Source organism: Phoenix dactylifera, chromosome 4 (assembly GCF_009389715.1).
Source record: "Phoenix dactylifera cultivar Barhee BC4 chromosome 4, palm_55x_up_171113_PBpolish2nd_filt_p, whole genome shotgun sequence".
NCBI classification, from domain to species: domain Eukaryota; kingdom Viridiplantae; phylum Streptophyta; class Magnoliopsida; order Arecales; family Arecaceae; genus Phoenix; species Phoenix dactylifera.
Genome location: NC_052395.1, coordinates 23,272,100 through 23,291,052, shown reverse-complemented (window position 1 = coordinate 23,291,052; position 18,953 = coordinate 23,272,100). Strand labels below are relative to the sequence as shown.

Below are 18,953 nucleotides of genomic sequence, written 5' to 3'. Positions count from 1 at the left end.
AAAAAAAAAAGCTTGAACCAACAGCCAGGATTTGTATTCGATCTACATTTAGGACGCATTTGAATGTTTTTCAAAAATATTATTCACACTTTTTTTCCTATAATTACTTTCTAAAGTCAAGACCAGCTCCCAAAGTTTGTTATATTTAGATTGTAAAATGAAAAACAATTATTTGAGACCTTGAAAACCAAGGATAGCATTAGAATGCCTCAAACTAATGTGCCAAAATGAATCTCTTCAATTACTTCTGATCAAACTCTAAGTAACAAGTCTATTATGGCAAAGTCCAACTTTAATAACCGGAATCTCAGCAATCACTGAAATAATTGTTTCTTATTTTTCTTTTAATATCATAGACGTTTGGAATAAAGCTATCTTAAATTCAAGCATATATATGAATCCTGTAAGTGTGACAAGAGCTAATAGAAATGGTTGGTTCTTATGTCCTGATAAATGAAATAGTTGCTTTTACTTCATAATATAAAACCGTTCGATGCACCAAAGAAGTCGACATAATCATTATCAGTATCAAGTACCGGAGAACATTGGAACCGTCTTTTTCCAGTTATCCATCTAATATAGGGTTCTTTTTGTAATAATCTAAAAAAAAAATTTGGGACTCGTCGGCTGGCTCGAAGAGGTCGGGCCCAGCCCGACCTAGACTGGCCCCGCCTGTGGGCTTGTGGGCCGGTCCGAATGGGCTAAGCCCAAAGTCAACCTGTGTCTATCGAGGAAGAAGACCATGACGGAAAGGAGGACTCCTCGAGGGTAGTCCAGGTTCGAATCGAACTCGGAGATCTCGCTTAATTAACTCTCCTCCCCCTCCTCTGATTTCCATGACCAAAATCGTTGGAAATTGCCACCGATCCCAAGTATGCCTCTCTGAGTCTTCTCCCCGAATCCTCATCGGAAGCTTCGTCGGACTAAGGTGAGAGCTCTTCCCCTTCTTCTCTTTCTTTTCGTGTTTTAGAGTTGCTACCACATTGATTTGGGGTTCGGATTAACTTCCGAAACAGGGATGCTCTGTTTCAGCTTCATCTTCTGGGTTTTGCCACCGCCTTGCCGCAGGGTGCCGTCGCACCACTCAGGCCGCGGCCACCTTGTCGACAACCCCACCGCTCGAGCCTCCCTCTTCCTCTTCCCATCTCCTTGTGGATCTACAGCCCACAAGCCGAGCTTCGGCCACCATTGCAATGGCCGCCGACGCGGGCGATGACCGTGGCTGAGGGCTGTCACTAGGCTGGCTGTCGTTGCCAGGGATGGGCCGCCGTGGTGGCCGCGCCACCTCTGATCGAGAAGAGGAAGGAGAGAATGGCTCTCCCCTATTTTGAGGAAGAAGAAGAGAGCCCTCACTCTTCTTTCTCTCTCTTCTCTCCACTTTCTCTCTCCTCTCTATCTCTTGATTTGTCTCTCTATGAGACTTTCTCTCTACCGAACTTTCTCTCTCTACTTGGATTATTTCTCTCTCTTATTTTTCTCTTCGTATGGATTTATGGACCTAGCAGAAGGGTTCCAGATGTTTTCATTATAGACCCGAGTTGACCCTAGTAGAGGATCCTGGACCAATGTCACTGCGACCATCCGTCGTGCTAGCCTTACTCCAACTATTGTCGAGCACCATTGAACTCTCTCATCATGAATCTCTATTGTGTTACATGTACTATGGTTTGATTCTCGTTTCATATTTTGATTGGCTTGATCGGCCAGAGCGGACCGACCTGAATCATCGGATGTTGTTACCTAGTCGACTCTGTTCGTCTTACGCCCCATTAGACCCATAATTGATAATCCCTAATCTATTTCCTTGATTTGATATATGATTTATGATCAGATGAATTGAATTACATCGTACTGGTCAATTCGAACAATTAGGCATTGTTATCTAGTTGGCCTCGTATATCTTTCTATACGAATTTATTTTCATAGTTAAGCTCTAGTTTTGTATTCATCCAAGCAGGAAGAAGCCTAACGAGATCTTATACTCTAGTTTCTCTCTCTAACTTGACCCGAGGAAATCTTTGGTTGAGAGGGCTGTTGGATAGTCCTAAGTTGCTACGTGATGGTGGACCCCTTTAGTGGATCAGTGGAGGATTCTGGATTATCAGATACCTCAGATAATTTTTTATATTGATTTGGTTCCGTAGGAGAACAATCTCTTGGACAAGAGGACATTGAGCAAAGTTTTGTGCATCCCGATTCATAGATCGCGGTAGTCTGTCTGGGGTATCAGCAAAGAAGTAAGAATCCTTATACACCGATCTACATGATATAGATATTTTTGTACCTATATATGTATGATATGCTATGATCTAGATAAGTAAGAAGCAAGAATAGTTTTATGATGGTTTTGGTATTAAATTATATTTTAATCATGTTTGCTTATGATGGATAGTATGATGGGTGCATATATGAGCATAACTTACACTTGCATAATTGGACTAATAGATGTGGTGCTCTGGACTAACCATGTTATTATTGCTTGCCTTGTTGCAAGCTGGAAACGTAATTGTGGTTAGTCTAAAGCCGGAAATAAATAAAAAGGAATTGATGTATGGATGTAAATTTGATTAAATGTCTCGTTATTAGTGGTTTGCCCCGTCACAAGCTAGAAATGTGATACTATTAGTTTGTCTCACCACAAGCTGGAAATGTGAAACTACTAATTGTTCCATCACTGGCTAGAAATGTAAAACAATTGTTTGCTCCGTCATAAGTTGAAAATGTGATACTATTGGTTGTCCCATTATCGGTTAGAAATGTAATACTATTGGTTGCCCCGTCACGAGCTGAAAACTTGGCCAAAATTTAGCTCAAAGTTGAAAAGATAATTGATTTGGATCAAATTAAAAAGAAATGAAAAGAAAAGCATTCAAAGCAATCCAAAGTTAAAAATCAAATTTTTATATAAAAAAACAGCAATGCGCCAAAGTTAGAAATCAAATTTTTTTTGGGAGAAAAAGGAACAGGTTGAGAGATGAAAGAACTACTGCACTTTGGATTTTCGAACTAAAAAAAGAAGAAGAAAAGAAATCGTAAGCATCAAGTTGTTTTTCCTAAATCACTGTGACTACATCCAGACAAACAAATTCTGTCTCCAAATAGTTTATTTAACCAATCAGCACCTAACATGGTCCTATAATACGCAATAATTCTATTGCTTGATGCCTAGTAAGCCATAGATCGCAATCCTCTGTTTTGATTCTTCCTTCTCATGTTGGACTGTGGGATGAAGTCGGTTGGGCGTGCCGACTTCAATCTCATACATCCCATTCAAGGCCAGTCCTCACGGTCATCATTGACGTCCGAACTGGAGCTATCCATGCAAAGAGGGATGCCAACTGAACAAAGTCCAATAATTGGCTATATACATGCAGTTGTGCACCTTAAAAAAACAAACACATCCTGTGACCTAAAAGCCAAACACATCTTGTGAAACTGTATGCCCAGCATTTTGTTATTTAAGCCTCTTGATAGTTATGCATTAAATTTTGTCATAATGGTATTACGAGGGGAATATCCTCATATAACCCAGAATTCTCACCTATCTCAAACATATATATTATCCAAGGTCCGTATGTCCAACATCTTGTGTAGCCTATTACCATTATTTAGAAAACACTAAGATTATCAAGGAAAACCAACAAATAAAACAATTCTCTTATGTGCTCATTGCATGGAATAAGTACTTTGCAAAGCACACGTTTTGCATGGCGTGTACCGGAGGACAAGGCTGCATGAATTAAGAAGGTACCGCCAAATGTTTTGAATGGACTCGCACAATTTATTCTACATACTACTGAAAAAAGAAAAAAAAATATGGAGAGCGAATCCGTATCCTAACCCCAAAGCTTTTCTCCATCGTCCAAGAAACTTCATGTGGCATCTTGCAAACTTGTCATGCAACACATGCAGAGGCAAAAATATTATGAGATTCCTCTTCCATTGAGAAAAATTTCGTGAACAGGTTATCATTAGTTAGATTCAAGGCTGGCCATTTGTTTCATCGTTGCTCCAATGCTGTTTTCCCACTGAAATCCTTTCATGGCAAATAATGTGCGCATCGTTGCGTTACCTCACATTGAAGACCTTGAAGATAACTCTCCTCTATTTATATTAGCAAATTAATGCCATTGCTGACAGGCATGGAATTCCAAATGAACATCAACTTCTTGCTCACATTGAAACTTTGATGAAGGACCATGATTCGTATCTGCATGAATTCAATATGTATGATGACCGTGCATGTCACTTCATGTTTGATGATAGGAAACTGGATTCAAGGGGGACTGTTGCTGATCATGAATTAACTTTTAATCGGTGATGCATTTGGTTTATAAAGAATAGAGTAAGTGCACCTACAAGTCTGTGTCTGAGCAACAGAAGTTCTTTGCTTAATTATACTTTGCTTAAGCATAAAATATGGGCTGATCTAGCTAAATTGCTAGATCTTAACAAGTTTTATAGAGTATCTTATGCTTTAAAAATATAGTATCTTACATTTTATAGTCTATTGTAGTTCAAAAAAATGTTCTAAAGAAGTCAAAAAGTATATGTGATGGGCTTATAATATCTAAAATACGTTCATATATGCTCCTATCATTCTTCACTTCTTTTTTAGCTTATCCTTCTTTTGAATATTTGAGCATGTTTCGGGTGGGAACATTTTGCGAATGCTAGCGATCAATAAGAAGGTCATAGAAATGATGAAAATATGTTTGCCCCGGACCTTTGGTGTGTAAGAACTGATGAATGATGAAAGAATGAAAGAAGACTCAAAAAACAGGGGAAACTGAGGAACCAACCTCAGTACTTTTACTTCTCCGAAAATCAATTACCTTATTACATCCCATGGTTTATATATAAGGATACACAACTGAATAACTGAATAACAGAAACTTTAACTATCTAACAGTAAGCAACTGAATGAACGGAAATAGTTGAAACAGTTGAAGTTCTTGACTTCAGGTGAAGTTCTTCGAAGCTCAGCTGAGTTGAGAGATGAACTTTGGTTCACAACACTCCCTCTCAAGATAGAGTGTATAGATTATGAACACCCATCTTGCGGAGTAAACTGTGAAATCTATTAGCTCCAAGTACTTTTGTCAATAAATCAGCCAGCTGCACACTGTTGGATACATGAAAAGTTCGAAGAACCCCTGACTGAAGCTTATCTCTCACAAGGTGGCAATCAATTTCAATGTGTTTCGTCCTTTCATGAAACACTGGATTGGCAGCGATGTGTAGTGCTGCTTGATTGTCACAGAACAACAATGCTGCCTTCGTGTGTTGTACATCTAAATTTTTGAGAAGATTTATTAACCATGTAATCTCACAAGCTGTGGAGGCCATAGAACGATACTCTGCTTCAGCAGAGGACCGCGAGACAGTATGTTGCTTCTTCGATTTTCATGAGATAAGGGATTCTCCAAGGAAAATGCAAAAACCTGTGACTGACCGTCGTGTATCTGAGCAAGCTGCCCAATCTGCATCACAAAATGCCTTCAAATGGAGTTCAGACTTTGATGGGAAGAACAGCCCATGTCCCGGCGTGGCTTTTAAATATCGTAACACATGATAAGCTGCTTCCAAGTGTGGTCGTCTTGGTGAATCTAAGAATTGACTTAACATTTGCATAGAATAGTTCAAATCTGGCCTTGTAATGGTGAGATATAATAGTCTTCCTATCAATCTTCTGTAAACCGCAGGGTCCTCAATGGGTGTTCCTTCAAGTCTGCTCAATTTCAAGTTTTGTATCATGGGACAACTTGCTGGTTTTGTACCAAGATATCCAGCATCCTCAAGAATTTCTAAAGCATACTTTCGCTGGCATATAGATATTCCTTTGGAGCTCCTAGCTATCTCAAGTCCAAGAGGAAGAACTTCAAAGTTCCTAAGTCTTTGAGTTTGAACTGCGCATCAAGTATCTGCTTGAGATGATTTATGTATGAAAGATCATTGCCTGCGACTATTATATCATCTACGTATACAAGTATGGCAGTGTATGAGCAACCATTCCTCTTTATAAACAGGGAGTAATCAGCCTTGGATTGAGTAAAGCCATGAGATATGATGAATGAAGACAATTTTGCAAACCATTGTCTTGAAGCTTGTTTCAACCCGCAAATAGACTTGTTTAAACGGCAGACCAGTTTCTTGTCTTTCTCCCCCAGTTGCTCATAACCAGAAGGTAGATTCATATATACCTCTTCATGCAAATCACCATGTAGAAAAGCATTGTTGACGTCTAGCTGGTACAAGTGCCAATTTTTAATGGAGGCAATTGCTAAGAGTGTCTTAACAGTAACCATCTTAGCAACCGGGGAAAATGTATCACAATAATCCAAACCAGCCTGTTGAGTATATCCTTTAGCAACTAGTCTCGCCTTCTTTCTTTCTTCAGTCCCATCCGCCTTGAATTTTTGCTTATAAACCCATCTACAGTCCACCGGTTCTTTTCCCTTAGGCAGTGTAGTAACAGTCTAAGTATGATTGTCCATAAGGGCCTTTAACTCAGTGTCCATAGCAGCACGCCATTCTGGTGACTTGGAAGCTTGAGCATAAGTCTTTGGCTCAGTTGAAGATGAAATAGACAAAGCAAATCCATGGTGGGATGAAGAAAATCTTCCATAGTGCAGAAAGGCTGAGATGTCATAGGGCTTTCCTGACTCTACATGGGGTGTTTGTTGTTGAAGAAGTGATTGAGAGTGAGGTGTACAAGAGGCCAAGGTGCATTGATACTCCTTGAGATAGTTTGGAGGGTGCTTTATCCTAGAAGACCTTCTAAGATGCTGATATGGGGAAGAACTGACTAGTGGTACTGACTTAGGGGAGATTGGAGAATTGAGCCTAGAAGACCTTCGAAGAGGCCGACTAAGTAGAGGAATGACTGGTGACACCAAGTTAGGAGAGAGTGGAGAATGATAAGTGGAAAAAGATGTGCCATTGGACATGTTATCAAGCGTGCCACTTGGCGTGCCATTAGGCGTGCCAGCTGAAACATGGTTGTTAGGGTCATATGGGAAAGATTTACTTGCAGTGCTAAGTTTGTTCAAATATGAGTAATCACTAGTCATAACAGGTGATGGGAAAAAAATAGCATCACAAGATTGAGATGGAGGAGTGCTCAAAGTAGAAGAATTGATGTGTTGAAAAGAAAAGATAGACTCATGAAACACAACATCCCGAGAGATGAACACGTTGCCGGATTCAATGTCATAAAGCTTGTAAGCTTTCATGCCATGGGGGTATCCAATGAAAATACATTGTCTAGCTCTAGGATCAAATTTTGACCTATGCCTTTTTAGGGTAGAAGCATAACATAGGCAACCAAAGACTCTTAAATGATTATAAGAAGGTTTTGTAGAAAATAAGACTTCATAAGGGGATCGGTTGGAAATTTTTGGAGTTGGTATTCTATTTATGAGATAAACTGTTGTTAGAATGCATTCTCCCCAGAAAATTAGAGGGAGATTGGCTTGAAATCTTAATGCTCTAGCAACATTGAGAATATGTTGATACTTTCTTTCCACTACTCCATTTTGTTGGGGAGTTTCAACACAACTACATTGGTGAATAATCCCTTTTGATGCATAGAAGTCTACCATGCTGAATTCCTTGCCATTGTCTGATCTAATCATTTTAATCTTGGCAGAAAACTGAACTTCAACTAGAGCACAAAAAGATCTAATGATATCTCGAGTCTGTGACTTGGAGTGCATGAGAAAAACCCAAGTGGCTCTACTATAGTCATCCATAATGCTAAGAAAATATTTTGAGCCATCAAGTGAGGGTGTAGAGAAAGGTCCCCATATATCACAGTGAATTAACTCAAAAACAGAATTTGAAATATGTGCAGTGGAAGGAAAGTTCAATCTCTGTTGTTTAACAAGGGGACAAATGCCACAGTGATTATTCAAGCCGACATGTATCTCAGGTATAGACTTGTTCAACAGGCTAAGTCTAGGAAAAGACAAGTGGCCTAGCCTACGGTGCCAAAGATCAAAGCTATGACAACTATCAACCAAGACAGCAGAAGAATATGATGGAGGTTTTGCAGTACCAGCAGCAGTTTGTCCCTCATCTAGTTGAAGATGATACAGGCCATCCTCAAGCTTCCCCACTCCAATCGTCATCAAATTCAACAAGCCCTGGATGAAACAAAATTTTGATAAAAATATCAGGCAGCAATGATGTGTATCTATGAGCTTGCTTGCTGAGATGAGGTTGAAAGAAAACTTTGGGACACAAAGAACATCTATCAAAGTGAGTGATTCCGAAATTCTGACAGTTCCCACATGAGTCAGAGGGACCTTTTCACCCGTGGAAAGTTTGACTGTGGCATTTACATTGGCTGTGATAGAAGAAAATTGAGAAGTAGAGCATACCATATGATCTGTGGCTCCAGTGTCTATGATCCAAAGAACCGGAGTTTGGTTTTGAGCAAGAACACTCAATGAACATGCAAGATTACCTGAAAAATTTGAGGCAGATGCTGATCCAACATTGCTGGCTGCCATTTGTAGGTTTCTGACCTGATTTACTGAGGGTTGTTGTGCCATATCTCTTGCAGTGGCATTTGATCCATGGGACTGCAGTTGAGGTTGTAAAACAGAAAGGATTTTCTGACATTGATCCGGGGTGATAGTGAGCTTAGAGAAATCACACCTGAAATCTAGTGTTGCAGTGCTAGAGGCCTGATTTGCTGCAGAGGTTCCTCCTTTGCCTTTTGTAAAGGTAAAACTGGGTGGAAAACCATAAAGTCTATAGCACTTATCCTTCGTATGACCTGTTTTTCCACAATGACTGCATATGGGCCTGTCTTTCCTGCGAATTTGGCCTCCATTGTTTTGCTTTGAATCAGATGAAGAGATTTTGTAGACTAGCTTGTCGAAGATTTTACTGGCAAAGGCTGCAACCTCATGAATTTGGGCCATGGCAGTTACCTCTCGTTGTCTTTCCTCTTGAAGTACAAGAGCAAATACTCTGTTGACGGGTGGTAAAGGGTCCATCAACAGAATCTGCCCACGGACATTTGAGTAAGAATCATCTAATCCCATCAAGAACTGAATGACCTGTTCTTCAGATTGGTACTCGTTGTGCTGCCGAGGTCTGAAGTTGGCCAATTCTTCCCAGAGTCCCTTCAAGCGGGTAAAATAAGAAATTACACTGCCATGGTTCTGAGAAAGAGATGAAATGGTTTTCTGTAATTGATAAATTCTTAGACCGTTGCTTTGGCTAAATCTTTCTTTCAGATCCATCCAAATTTCTCTTGCTGTTTCCATGTAGATCACACTGGTACTCATCTCTTTTGGGATGGAATTCAGGATCCATGCAGAGACCACCATGTTGCATCTTCTCCAAGCCGCATGGTGTGGGTCATTCGATGGGGGCTGAGGAATGCTTCCATCAATGAATCCCTCCTTGTTCTTGACACTCAAGGCCATGATCATCGATCTACTCCATGCTGAATAATTTTCCTCATTCAAGATTAAAGAGACAAGTTGCAAACCTGTGCTATCACTATGATGCAAGAAATAGGGACTTGCTGGATCCTCAACCACGCTCTGAACCGGTGAAGAGACTGAGTTGGCACTGCTGTTAGCAGGAGCAGCCATGAGAGGAAGCTTTCACCGCTCTGTTACCATGTAAGAACTGATGAATGATGAAAGAATGAAAGAAGACTCAAAAAATAGGGAAAACTGAGGAACCAACCTCAGTACTTTTACTTCTCCGAAAATCAATCACCTTATTAGATCCTATGGTCTACATATAAGGATACACAACTGAATAACTAAATAACAGAAACTTTAACTATCTAACAGTAAGCAACTGAATGAACGGAAACAGTTGAAATAGTTGAAGTTCTTGACTTCAGGTGAAGTTCTTCGAAGCTCAGCTGAGCTGAGAGATGAACTTTGGTTCACAACATGGTGTTTAATAAATTAATCTGACAAGTAATGAAGTGACAGGAGTGGATGGGCGAGTTTTGGTTTGATAATGAAAATATGAGCTGATGCATATAATTAAGCTGCTACAAAGTCATGGTTCACATCAACAAACATGCAACTCCAAGGATATCCATGCATCTTTCTTTGTATATGTGCAGTGGTTAGCCCTTGTAGTGGCTGCCATGCAGGGTAGTGGTGGGGGGTGATGCATGCCATAGCATGCTAGGTTGTTGGAACGGACTCACCAAAAGAGTCCGAGTCCTCTGCGCAAGTGAAGGAGAAGCCCAATCCTAAAAATTCGTAGCTGCCACAACAACTATAAATTTGAATTTCAAATTCATTCAATTTTGAACTCACCAGAGGAGAAATTTTCAGCTATCACAACAACTGCCAAATTTGGACTCACCAGAAGAAAAATTCTTAGCTGTCAGAGCAGCTGTAAATTTAAATTTCAAATTCATTCAAATTTAAATTTAAAAAAAAAAGAGAACACGAAAAGTTTTTTTCTTTTACCTCTCATCTTGAATTTCTTTACGGTCATAGAGGTGGTGAAAAGCGCAGAGTATGTGCTCTCCTTTTCCAGGAAAAGCTACTATAATTCCATCAGAAGTAATTGTTGAACAGAAACTAGATTCATTTGTTTCCCTAAAGACGCCCTTGCTCAAAGATTGAAGCTCATGGTCATGAGGTCAGGGCTACCAATCATTTGATATAGGCAGTTCAATGAAGGGGCAAGTCTGAACCAACAACAGAATTTGCATACATATCAACAGTTTATAGTATATGATTACTAAGGCACCAATCTATTTGCTTCTGAGTACGCCATATATATCATCTTCGTGCCACGTGCAGTTCGTTTATTTTGATCTTAGTAAATTCACCATTCCTTTCTCTAAAAGAACTCATTAGCTTGCATCCTTGCCACTTGATGACAAATGTCGTCCATCTTAAAAATGGAAGGCTAGCTTTTCGCTCATTTGTGAAATTGGGATGCCAAATATGTGTGGTTGCGAAACATGCCGGGCAGGAATTAGACCGTGAGAAAACACCATTTCCGAGATGGGCAATGCTGCGGCAATCTAGGCATACATAATATCTTGTCTCGTTGTACAAATGCGCCGAAAAGAATCCCACTTCCATTAAATTCTCGAATAATGCGCAAGTCTAAATAGGAGAATAGGAAAGAAGAATAAGTTGTGCCCCAATGCTCCATACATGTCGATCAATTACAAATAGAAAAAAAACTATATTTAATAAAAAAAAATATTGAAGATTTCGATCTTGGACCAAATCGACCTCGACAACTTTGGCATAGATTGAGGCACGTAACTTCGGTCCCAGCTAAGGAGCCAACAAACCGAGGTGAGCGACTTCATCTCCGACCAAAAAGCCAATCAATACGTGCCAACAAGAACTAATAGTTTCGTCAATTGGCCGTTGTGATAGCTCTGTATTCGATGCGCGATCAGTATTGTACGCTGCCTATGCTGTAGACGTACTAGCGGATGTTGCTTGACGACTGGCGCACATCACGCTGACCTAGATAAATGACAAAATAAACTTTCCTATATAAAGAGGCGGTTCGGAGACGTCAGGTATGCAATTTTACTTATAAAGAATACCATTTTGCTGAAATCTTTTATTTCCATACTGTTGCCTCTCTACTCTGACAGGCATCGAAGGGTCCCCTACCTGAAATTCTCTGCATGCAGACTTCTTGCAGGCCATTCGGAGAAGACCACCTTTCCCACACCTCGGTCAGCCAGTTCAGCTCGATTTTCACAGACCATAGGATTAGCCAAGCTGCGCTCCGACGTCGGTCCAGGATTCAATGGCAATAATTCTCAATACATGTCCATTAAATATGATTCAACAGATCTAGAGATATCAAAAAAAGATTTTATCCTATAACTTAAACAGGAATAAAGAAAGATATGTAATTACATGTTAGGATGTATTTGGATGTTTATACTTGATTTTGAATAAAGCATATCTTTTCATTTTTCTAATTAATCATTGTTATATAACTAATCAACAAGTTTTTGTTGTTGATTATTTAATTTAACAAGTTTTTCCATTTATGGACCGGATATCCCCCCGAGGGGGCAGGGGGGTAACGTATATTGGATGTTTCATTTATAAACACTTCAGGTCATGGATCATTTTAGCCTGATTAATTTTGTTTGATACACGATGGATACCCAAAACAGATCTCCAGTTGATTCAATTTTGATGCAAATTTTCATTGCTTGAACGCCAATCTGACTTAATCCTTCAATAGACCAAATAGGAAAAGAAAACTTAGTGCCCAAACCTTATAGGTATTGGCCGGGATTTAATGAAACCCCAATTCGACATGCCTCAACAGCACCCTAACTACACTATCACCAACACTTTCCGATTATAAAATGGAACATAATTTCTAATCCAATAGATTGATGTGATCGCCATCTATTAGACTATTAAAAGATAACAGACATGATTAAACATGTTCATAGGTCAGGCAAAGTTGGATTCAGATTGGGCTCAGTTTAAGATATAACTAAATTTAGCTCAGTCTAGGCCTGGCTTGGCCAGGCTTTAGGGTCTACCTTCTAGCCAAGCCTAGTACTTACTTCAATCTTTAGGCTTAGGCTTCCTCAAATGGAAGAAACGAGAAAAGTAGTAACTTGGATGAGCTTGAGAAGTTTGCTAAGCCTTTCAAGGTTGCAAGCCAAAGAAGTGAAATCAAAGTTTTCACCTTTTTCTAAGTAAGGATCATGATAAAAATACAATCAAGAGCTTGACAGAATCCAAAATCATAATCCTGGAAATCTAAAGAGGGAGAAAGAGAAGGGCACAGAATGAAGCCTGTTGATAACTAGGAAGAGAGTCAGAATGCAGAAGGCCTCGGCCTCCTTAGTCTCCGGTCGGTAAATATAGACGATATGCATGGATTTGGAGGACATGGTCTCTAGGAGGAGGAGAAGACCGGAGAGAAGCAGATTCCTTTTCTCAATTCAAGAATAAGTGGCATACCAGCCACCACCCTAGCCATAAGTGAACTGCCCGCTAACCCTAGCTCACCATTCAAGTGAATCAAGGTTACTTAAAAATAGGTTATTTATAAAGGGGGCTAGGTTCGGGCTGGGTTTTATCACCTAAACACAGTCTGGCTCGTTTAACAAGCAACCTGATTCTCAGGCATGGCCCAGCTTCGTCTGTCGGGCTTAATATCCAGGCCGAGGCCTGCCTAAAAGAACTGGGCGGGTTGATGGGCCGTCAACAGGTCTAGACGAGCCGAAATCGACGTCCTGATTGGAACGGTCGTCGGGCTTAATATCCAGGCTCAGGCCCGCCCAAAAGGACTGGATGGGCCTCCAGGCCGTGAACACAAGATAAAAGCGACTCCACGGCCGGAACGGCCATCAGATCAACGAGTTCCCCATCACACTCAATCCGAGCCGTCCGTGGACGCAAGCTCCTTCATTTAAGCCCTCCGTCTCTCGGAACTCGGGTTTTTCTCGACGTTCGGCGACTGCAGCTAGGGTTTTCCAAGGTTCGATCCGCTTGCCTTCCCTTTCTTTCCTCTTATTAAACTCTCCTCCTCCTGGATCACCGATTAACGAAGGCTTTTTTGTTCCTTTTTCAGATCTGGGTCTTTCTTCTCGCTGCTGATTTAGGTACTCTTCTTCTTCTTCTTCTCCTCCTCCTCCATTTTCCGAGATTTTGCGGCTTTTCTTCCCTCTTTTACCTGATTCTAATTGAGTAGATAATCTCCTTCAACATTGTTCCTTTCTTCCTGTGTAGTAATTTTTATTGTATATGACGGGAGTCTTGGGTTTTTTCCCATCTTTAATCTCGTCTGGAATTGAATTAACTGGTCTATTTGGCCGTTTGAGAAGGTTGAAGGAGTTACTTGACTAGAAAGCGTGTTCTTGGATTGTTTGATTCAATTATGGTGTTTAACCTGATAAACGAGCATAGAGTAATTCTAATTTGTCCCTGTAAATATCTCTTATGATATGCAGTATTCTCAATTCTTTATTTCTCTTTTATTTCTCGGTTTAGGTGGGTGTGGATGGTTACGAGAAAGGCTAACGTTTTCAAATATAACTCTTGAATACGAAAAGAATGACATTATCCAAAAATAAAAGAATTCACGGCAATGGGATATTTATGAAAATGATATGATATATTGTTGTAGATCACCGGAGCATCTAACTTGGAATTCAAGAAAATGGTAATTTTCTTTAAAATGGGGTTCAATAGAAGAGGGATTTGGTGCCATAAGTTGTTCCTTGTCATAAAAACATTTAATGAAACAAATTGAATACCAGTGTTTAGGATGCTGCAATGAGATCTGGGAGTCCGGAAAGTTCACTTGTTCCGTCTTTGATCTTGTGTTCCTGATCCATCCTTTCTGGGCTAAGCTTTAGCTGGTGAGGTGAATCTTCCTTTCACTTCAAGGAGCTGCATGGTATTAATCCATATTCAATCCTTGGGAACAATGTTTTGGCCAAGGCTCCCAATCTGGCACAGTTTCAGATCTTGAGTTCTTGATCAGCCGCTGTGTGCTTTCTCACTTGTATTTTAGTTTTGGCCAAAACTCCCAAATTGATACAGATTCATATTGGTTTGGATGAACCAGGGGGTCTGAGAGTTCTGGCTGAAACAGCAAAAAAATGTTCTTTAGCCTAATTGTTCTGGCTGAAACAGCAAACATGTTCTCTAGCCTAAGTGGTGATGTTGATGCCTGAAGTAGAATCTACACACACTTATGTTTAATGTTCTTCTTCTTCTTCTTCAAAATACTATGCATGAATCATGATAATCATTATCATCATCTTCTTCTTTGTCCTTTAAATAGTATGCATGAATCATTTGCTCCTTGGGCTAGAGTTTTATGGCAGTTATTTGGAGTATGTGGATATATTTTCTTCCTGTTTCTTTGGGCGTCAAGTGTAGCTTTATATATGAACAAACTTGCAACAGATTCTTGATTTATTGTTTGATCTTTCTCTTAAAGGTTACAACCACTTGGTGGTGGTCGTTGCAGTTAAAACAGAGTTCTAACATTGCATTGCACTTTCTGAACATATAAACAGATTTTACCCTTTTTTTATTTTATTTTTTTGTTCAGTCCCATGCCCTATTATAATAATGTATGAGGTGTCTTTTAATCCTTTTAATTTTAAAACTCTTTCTGTATCTTCAAATTTACTTATTATGGAAGCTTTGTTCTTTATTTTCTTGTGGCTTGTAGATTTTGGTATGTATATTATCTTTTCTTTTTGTATGTTGCTGTACCTATGGCTTCAATTGGATCACCAGGCTTTCATGTCTTATTTCACTAGGTTGAATTCCTTCTATCTGACCTATCAAGTATGTTGGATATATATAGTTCTTCGACCACTCTACAATATATAATATGATGACCATGTACTTTAGCTTTGTGATCACTAAGAACCATTTTTCACATTTATGCTGCTGTTACTTGCATTGACATAAATATTATATATGTACTATTGTTAGTAATCAAATTGCTATTAGCTTTTCTATGACATAATAGATAATTGCAGGGCATGGCAAATGAAATTTGTTAAAGTGGTCACTGTGTTGATAAATGATATTGATTAACTTCATCTGTACTTATGGTTTTCTTGAGCAGAAGAACTATTTTCTTAATGCATCTTTTAACTTACAGAGATTGTTTCAGAACATCTTTTCAAGTTTGGTTAGTTTCTTGCTAATTTAACATGCTGATGTACATAGGAGTTGCAGCAGCAAAATGTATACAGCGAGGAAGAAAATCCAGAAGGAAAAGGATGTTGAACCTACTGAATTTGAGGAGATAGTCGCCCAGGTCAGTTTTGTAAATGATATGTATAGCCTCCATAAGACATTTAATGATTTTGATAAATTTTGGTTTTGTCATCTTTGCAGGCCCTTTTTGACTTGGAGAACACCAATCAGGAGCTTAAAAGTGACTTGAAGGATCTTTACATTAACTCAGCTATGTAAGGAAATTATTTTTTGAATCCATGTAATCTGCGTTTCGGCACTTTGAGCATTGATGATTTTCTCTACAATTTATGTTTCAATAGTCAAATTGATGTTGCGGGGAACCGGAAGGCTGTTGTTATCCATGTTCCTTACAGACTCCGGAAGGCTTTCCGGAAAATTCATGTGAGGCTTATCCGGGAACTGGAGAAGAAATTCAGTGGCAAGGTCAGAATTTATTGTTTTTAGACTGCTTTATTCTTTTCTTGATTTTGGAAGCTGAAAATTAGTTATAGATGTCGTTTGTAGATATACTTCATCTTTGTACAGTTAAACAATGGGTGACATGTTTTTACTTATTGTTTTGTAGGATGTAATATTGATTGCTACTAGAAGGATAGTGAGGCCACCAAAAAAGGGTTCTGCAGTAGTTCGGCCCCGAAGCCGCACACTGACACATGTGCATGAAGCAATGTTGGAGGACATTGTTTATCCAGCAGAGATTGTTGGGAAACGTATTCGATATCGTCTTGATGGATCTAAGATCATCAAGGTATGGAGGCATTCCTTGCACATTTACGTGAATGAAAGAAATATTTAAGCAACACTGGCTTCTGCTTTCTCTGCATAGCTCATGCTTCAAGCCAATTCATTTTAGATATTGATTTTATTATGCTTCGCACAATGGTTGCTTTCGCTTTCAGTGAATTGCTTGTAGATGATTTCATTCGCTAGGATTTACTATTTGTGTTTCTGATGTTTTAATTTATTGGATTTTAGTAAATATAACCTTAAAATGCTATTTTTAACCTGGTGAGGGGACAAGGCACCAATAAGCAAATCATACGGATTAGATTATTTGGTGGCATTGAAGCCAAACTTTGTGTCAAAGCATGAACCATTATACTTGTCGTTGATTGCTGATGCTGTAGCTTAAAGTGCTGTTTTTTACCTGCTAAGGCAATGCGGCACCTTTAAATAAACCAACTAATTTGGTTTTTCAGTGTCATTGTGGCAATATCTCATAGGTAGTAACTTTAACCTTTTCTTTTTTTGGTCATTAGTTGGTTGAGTGGATTAATGGTTATGTGGCTGTGGGTGGAGCCATCTTTTGAATATTGATGATAAATAGATTATGATAATGGGTGTGGCTGTGGGTGTTGTTAATTTTCTACGAAAACTATTAGCAAAATGGATGCCTTATATTTGATTTTTGAAAAAATAATGGGGGCATGAGTTCTCGGTACCTGCTGTCTTTATTCTTGTCTGGATACTTCTCTAAATTGCTTTTAGTTTCCCACCTCTCTTTTTTCTTTTCCCCCACTGCATCAACTGCACCTTCTCTTTTGCTTGTGTGAGACTCCTTAGTCTGCCTCATTGAATATCTTTTACGGTGGCAGATCTTCTTAGACCCAAAAGAGAGGAACAACACTGAGTATAAGTTGGAGAGCTTTGCTGGAGTATACCGCAAACTTACAGGAAAAAATGTGGTGTTTGAGTACCCCGTTACTGAGGCATGAAGACATGTTGAGTAAAGCTTTTCTTAGATTTCTTGCTTTTTGTCAAATTTGCAACAATATGTGTTTTAATTTTGATACCGTTGCCCAAGGACAATTTTATTGAGATAAGAGGGTATGTTTGGTGGAGATGACTATGGGGACTTTCTATGTTTCAAGTAGTTATTTGTTTCTAACTGTTTTGAGTTAAATTGGATAGTGAAAGCTTGATCGAAACATTAGCTCTGATGGTTGATATGTTATTAGCAGCTCAGTTATGCTTAATCGCTTTGCTGCAATTTCTTCCTCTAGCATTTTCTGTCTGCGATCTTTGAGGGAATAATATGTAGGCAGCTAGTGCGTGACATCACATCTCTGCAGTGTTATTATATCTGGTTCAACTAAGGTAGGTTGCCCTTCATTTTTTTATGACCTCACTGCTTTGGGTTTTGCTATGGGCTACTTGTGCATGTCACCTCTTGTTTTGACCACTGATTCCTGTAAAATGCCATTATTGATACTTCCATTAGATCAATGCAACTGCAGAACATTTTTCTATCAAATCTTTTGTTGCTTTCCCCCAGTGTAAAAGCCTTTGGATTATTAGCTTATGACAATCAATACTGTGGAGGTTTGGGAATGCCGAAAAATTGATCTGAAGCACCTTTTGCTCCTTGACATGCTAATGCCACCCTTCAAGAAGAGAAGAAAGGGCAACATTTATTGTTTGCATTTTTTAACTCAGGAAGGTCTCCAATTAGTATGGACTAGATAGTAGGTGATACATGATAACTCATTTGTTGCGAGGTTCTATTCTAATGTTCAATCTCGATTTGTGTGTAGGACTTCATTTTTAATCCACTAGTGTTTGGTATGATATATTCTGGTTTATGGTTTTGATCATGTGACATATGTAAAGGAACTTCCGATTGATGACTTTGATCATGGTTAAAATTAAGAAACAGAGGGTGAAATTGGAATACAAATGGGACCCTAGAGCAGTTGGCGTGAGTGTTTCTTTTATTTGCTAAGGTCGTACAAGTTTTGGTGGTTATTAGAGGATGAGATAGGATTTTTGACCTTGGTCTTTTGATATTAGATTAAGATGGTGAGTCTCGATGCAATTTTTAGGTTGTTCTATTGTGCCTAGGTTCATGGATTCAAAATATAGGAATGGTCTGCCCTCTCCAGACTTTCACGGTGGTGGGAGATTTGATCCCCAACTTGTTTTTTTTTTTAATAAGAATCTTTTGATATTAGAATTTTTTAAAAGCCAAAGATATTTTAGGTCTTAAACTACCCGTCTTGCGAAACAAATATTAAAGCAAAGTTGCAGGGCCAAACATGGGGTCTGCTGAATAGGTGCAGGAGAAGTCTTAGGAATTGAACCACTAAAGAAATTAGTTTTATGAAAAATAATATATTTTTTCTTTTTCTTACATAAATTAAGTGCTAATGCATATTTTGCAGTAAAAAATTGTTAAAGATTTTTTGTTATATTCAATCTAAATAAGCTATTAGCAAGTCA

At 39.0% G+C, this 18,953-nt stretch overlaps 1 protein-coding gene across 2 annotated transcripts in view; it reads left to right on the top strand.

Annotated features, from left to right (window-relative positions):
• The window catches only part of LOC103709967 (40S ribosomal protein S7-like), a 32,465-nt gene extending 14,782 nt beyond the window's left edge, over positions 1-17,683 (top strand). The window contains exons 1-7 of one of the 2 annotated variants that reach the window (XM_008795519.4): positions 13,359-13,485; positions 13,579-13,609; positions 15,702-15,792; positions 15,873-15,946; positions 16,034-16,157; positions 16,300-16,482; positions 17,330-17,683. In XM_008795519.4, coding sequence (XP_008793741.2) covers positions 15,718-15,792; positions 15,873-15,946; positions 16,034-16,157; positions 16,300-16,482; positions 17,330-17,449 — 576 coding nt within the window. In that variant the 5' untranslated portion in view covers positions 13,359-13,485; positions 13,579-13,609; positions 15,702-15,717 and the 3' untranslated portion in view covers positions 17,450-17,683. Of the gene's footprint in view, positions 1-13,358; positions 13,486-13,578; positions 13,610-15,701; positions 15,793-15,872; positions 15,947-16,033; positions 16,158-16,299; positions 16,483-17,329 lie in introns of those variants that run through there. The other variant, XM_039125893.1, reaches the window with a different exon arrangement.
• Positions 17,684-18,953: the final 1,270 nt, after the last annotated feature.